Source organism: Drosophila suzukii, chromosome Y, assembly GCF_043229965.1.
Source record: "Drosophila suzukii chromosome Y, CBGP_Dsuzu_IsoJpt1.0, whole genome shotgun sequence".
Taxonomy (NCBI): Eukaryota; Metazoa; Arthropoda; class Insecta; order Diptera; family Drosophilidae; genus Drosophila; species Drosophila suzukii.
In genome coordinates, this window is record NC_092085.1 from 3,198,405 (window position 1) to 3,203,058 (window position 4,654).

At 44.8% G+C, this 4,654-nt stretch overlaps 1 protein-coding gene across 1 annotated transcript; it reads right to left on the bottom strand.

Moving 5' to 3' along the window:
• Positions 1–293: 293 nt before the first annotated feature.
• On the bottom strand, positions 294–4,386 carry LOC139353694 (uncharacterized). The gene is made up of 4 exons (XM_070998022.1): positions 3,101–4,386; positions 2,324–2,982; positions 1,505–2,051; positions 294–696 (listed from the first exon to the last, which is right to left on the bottom strand). Exons 1-4 carry the CDS (start codon positions 4,384–4,386, stop codon positions 294–296), a joined length of 2,895 nt encoding a protein of 964 aa, XP_070854123.1.
• Positions 4,387–4,654: the final 268 nt, after the last annotated feature.

Consider the following 4,654-nt stretch of genomic DNA (forward strand, 5'->3'; position numbering starts at 1 on the left):
TTTTTGGGAAAGGAATCTATTTACGGCCCTGCACTGAGCAGATTTTTTTAAGTTTATGGAATGCCTATATCCGATTCTATTTGAGAAGGGTAGCTTTTCGAGTGGTGTAGGTTTATTTTAGGATAGTTGTGTTGGATATAAGGTTACATATAGAAATTATAACTATAAGGGTTTTGCGCACGTTCTGCTCTTGAGTACGACTCTGTCTCGACTACCTTACATTTTCAGAGTCTGGTAACATTATAAAAAGGGACTTATTCTACACTAATATCGAAGGTTTGGTATATACTATATTAGGCGCTGTTCACAGTCGGACTCTCCTGACAAATCTCTGCGTCCTCGCAGGATTCATGGGGTGGATCATCTTCAAAGTCGTCATCTTCATCGGGCTCCTCCGGTGGCAGCTCACACCAGCGCTTCATCTTGTCGGACGAATACACCGACTTGTAGTGTCTCTGCTTTCGTTGTGCGTGAGGGATATCTTCTACAAGATATCTGTCGTTCGGCAGGACCTTGTTGATTATAAAAGGTCCTTTATAGCGCGGCTCCAATTTGCGTGATGTGCCCGTGCTGAATGGCTCATTCTCGACCAGCACAAGGTCTCCAAGGCTGTAAACAGTTGGCTTCGCATGCTTGGCATCGTACCGTTTCTTGGCGGCAGCTCGGTGATCGTTGACAGTTGTCGCAGCATCTGCTCTAAGTTGATCCAATTGTCTTGGCTTTGAATGATGTTGGTTATCGCGTTCTTCAGGATATCTCGAGGTTCATACCCGTACAGGAGCTAAAAGGGAGAGCATTTAGTAGTACTATTTACCATGGTATTAATGCTCCACTGGATTGATCGGATATTGTCATCCCAACGCTTATCGATGTCATTGGAACGCAACAACATTGACAAAATGATGCGATTTGTGCGCTCTGCGTGACCATTGGCTCTGGGTGTTCTTACAGCATTTAAAATGTGCTTAACATTGTTTGATTTGCAGTACTTATCGAAATATTTTGATGTAAATGCTGTACCAAGATCTGTTACAATTCGAATTGGCATTCCCAGGTAGCTGGTTACATCTTGCAGGACATCCAGGACGTGTTTAGTGGCTGTACTTTTCACCGCTCGTACAATGGTGAACTTGGTGAATGCATCGACTATTACCAAAATATGCTCGTTTCTCTTGGAACTCTTCGGAAATGGCCCCAGGTGGTCCATGTGTATCGTGGAAAAGGGAATCGGCTTAATGTCATCGTAGTGGTATGACCTTCCTGACGTCCACCTGGTGTTTTATAAAACGCACAGCCCACACAGGATTTGATGTAGCTTTTGACATAGTTTCGCATTCGGGGAAACCAAAATAAGTTTAGAATTCTTGCCATAGTCTTATCCGTGCTCATATGTCCGGCCTTATCGTGACATTCATGTAAAATGTGGAATCTCAACTGCTTCGGCACAACCCATAATAAATTGTTGCCATGTTTTCGAAACAAGCGATCTTGCTCCATCACATACTCGACGCTCTCAGATTTCTTTTCCAATTTCATGTTTGCGACAATTTTCTGTATTTTCTCGTCCTGTAGTTGTATGGAAAATAGCCAGTCCTCTTCGTCGATTATCGTTTTTGCTATTTTCAGACTTGCGGTATCCATCTCTCGAGCATCTTCGAACGGAGCTCGACTGAGTGCGTCTACGTGGTTCATCTGTGTTCCTGCTCGATGAACGATATCTATGTCGAATTCTTGAATGCGTAACCACCATCTTGCAATCCGGGGTATCAGTTCTCGTTTCTCCATCGACGTCTTTAGAGCATTGCAGTCGGTGATAACCTTTATCTTTTTGCCATAAATGTAGTATTTGAATCGATCCAACGATTCCACGACGGCTAGAGCCTCAAGTTCGTAGCTGTGGTAATTTTTCTCCGGCTTAGAAGTAGCTCGGCTATAATAAGCGATTGGTTTCAGCTGGTCCTCCTCACGTTGTAGCAAAACTCCGGCTAAACCAACGGCTCTGGCATCGGTATGTAGTTTATGCTCTGCGTCTAGACGATAGCTGGTGACAACTGGATTTGATATTAGACATTTTTTTAATTCGTCGAAGGCTTCTTCTTGTGGCGCTTTCCACGAAAACGGCTGATCCTTGCGCAATAGGATTCTTAATGGCGCTGAAATTATGGCATATCCAGCAACGAATTTTCGGAAATAACCAGTGAGACCCAAATACTTTCTCACATCGGTAACATTGGGTGGTTTCGGGAACATTCTGATGGCGTTCGTCTTCCTTCTGCGTGTATCTGGTGACCAAGGAATGTTATTGACTGCTTATATAACTCACATTTGTCCAGGTTTAGCGTTAATCCGCACTCCTTTAAAACTTTTAGGATCCTCTCAAGCTTCTCGTACATCTCATCAAATGTTTGACTGCCAATAAGGATGTCGTCCATGTAGTGTATCATGTCGCCTTTCTGCACTCTCTTTTGTAACTTTGCCATGAGTCGATTAAAAACCGCAGGTGCGTTCTTCAATCCGAACGGAAGTCGCTTGAATTCGTATAATCCATCTGTGGTGATGGTAAACTTTCGGCTCTCTAGGACTATCTCTATTTGATAGTATCCACTGTTGAGGTCTAGGGATGAGAAGTACTTAAACCTTTTCGCCTGCTGCAGACGTTCTTCGATGTTCGGTACTGGAAAATTCTCCTTCTTGATCAGCTTGTTTAGGCGGCGGTAATCGACGCACATTCGATCGCTACCATTCGGCTTCTTGATGAGCACCACCGGGCTGGCGTACTCTGATGTTGACAACGTGATGATGTCCTGCTTTAGCAGCTCGTCGACCATGCTGCTTACGATTTCTTTCTTTGGCTCGGATACTCGGTATGGGGCTTGTGCTACTACCTGATTGCTTTCGACGGTGATGTCTGCTTTGACCACGCTTGTCTTTCCTATGCCTTCCAATCCTGCCGAGAAAACATCGGCGAAGTTCTCCAGTAAGCTGCGCATTTGTTTAAATTTTATTTTCGTTCTTAAAATTTTCTAGCAGCTTCCCGATATTGGTGCTTACAGGGGTTGTTGGCTGATGGACTGCTCGTTCGATTTTAGAATCGCCTGACTCAAAGTTGAGCTCGAGATGAGCGGAGATGATGACGTCCTGTCCCAACAGAAAGTCCTCCTGCAATATATCGTTGTCTGCTATATACACTTTCGCTGTAATCGTCTTCCCATCGATATCCATATCCACAGTCATCGCTTCTGTGAGGATACATGAACCTCCGCAAATGCCTCTAATCTTCATAGAGCACTTGTGGCGCTTGGGGTTTATTTGCTCGGCAACCGATTGTCGGATGAGACTGGCTTGACTACCCGTGTCGATGAAGGCGCTGTAATCGTGCGAGTGTACGCAGATTTTCCTTGTGAAAAGTTTGTCCTGATTTGCGGCTCCTACACGCATGACATTGGTGGCTTGGCAACTTCCATTTGGCTCGTGGAACTTGTTGCATTTGGTACAGCGTGACTTTTTCTTTTCCTTTGGACACGAATTGGCAAAGTGTCCTTTTTCTCCGCAGTTGTAGCATATAACGGATTCCTTTGTCCTTGGTGGTTTAACATCGCTGTCTGGTTTCTGCTCGAAGTTGCTGGCTTTCGGTGAATACTCTTTCTTGCTCGTATTTGGCCGACATCGATTAACGAAATACGATTCGGCTGCATCACGAACCTGTTTCATTGTGGCGAAATGAATTGCTGCAATACTGTTTTGCAATTCACGATGCTGTAGACCTGCGCGAACATATCTGATGATCGCTGCCTCGCTGAGCTTGTAGCGCACCCCAAGGGCTGACATCCTGAAACAGTACTTCTTTACCGTCTCCTTTGGTCGCCTGGTTGCATTGGCCATGTTGAAATGCACTTCTGCTTCGTCTGGATTTGCTCCGAACGCATCCTGTATAGCTTCGGCGAAGTTTTTCCACGTAGTGTGTAGAATGGGTGATGAATCAAGCCACATCTTGGCTGGACCTTTAAGCTTTGTATAAATGGCGAGTAACAGGAACTTCTCGTCCCACTGGTAGGCATCAACCACTTTGTTGACACGATCGATGAACTGATTGACTGAAATGGCGTTGTCGTCGTTGGGATCAAATTCTGGCAAGGTGTTAGCAATTTCCTTGACTGAAGCTTGCCTCACGTTGTTAGTAGCCTGTACAGGAATGCTCTCGTTGTTGATCTCGTTGATATCCAAATCGATTATTGGGTGCTGTTGCTGATTTCCTGCATGTGCTGCTGCTGCGTTTCCCATTTGAACGGTAACTAGTTGAGCTAACATGTCCTTTAGTTCCTTCATCTCGTTTTGCAATTGTGAAATTGCCGCTGACTGTGCTGACATCGTTTCTTCTTGCTGCATGTTGATACCCACTGCTGCTGGCAGTTCTACGTCCTCCGATTGTTCAAACTCTATTAGTCTTTTAACCAATTCGGCTCTGGTGCCCGAAACTGGCACGTTTCTAGATCTCAGCGAGAATCTTAATACGTCGCCTTTAAGATCTGCTATCTTTGGCATTTTAATGTTGTTTTAGCGACTAGGTTGGCAGTCCTCTTTGCGAGCGAGACAACTATATGTACCTCACAAAGTTCTGCATCCGCTTTCTCACTTGACCAATACACACAAACTC

Bases quoted from the DNA above. Each gene is read 5' to 3' on its own strand.
- LOC139353694 (XM_070998022.1), bottom strand. From the start codon at position 4,386: ATGCAGCAAGAAGAAACGATGTCAGCACAGTCAGCGGCAATTTCACAA. The intron at 2,983-3,100 runs GTCAGGCGATTC...ACAAATGCGCAG, and splicing joins CATCTCGAGCTCAACTTTGA to CTTACTGGAGAACTTCGCCG. The intron at 2,052-2,323 runs GTGAGTTATATA...TATCAAATCCAG, and splicing joins AACGCTAAACCTGGACAAAT to TTGTCACCAGCTATCGTCTA.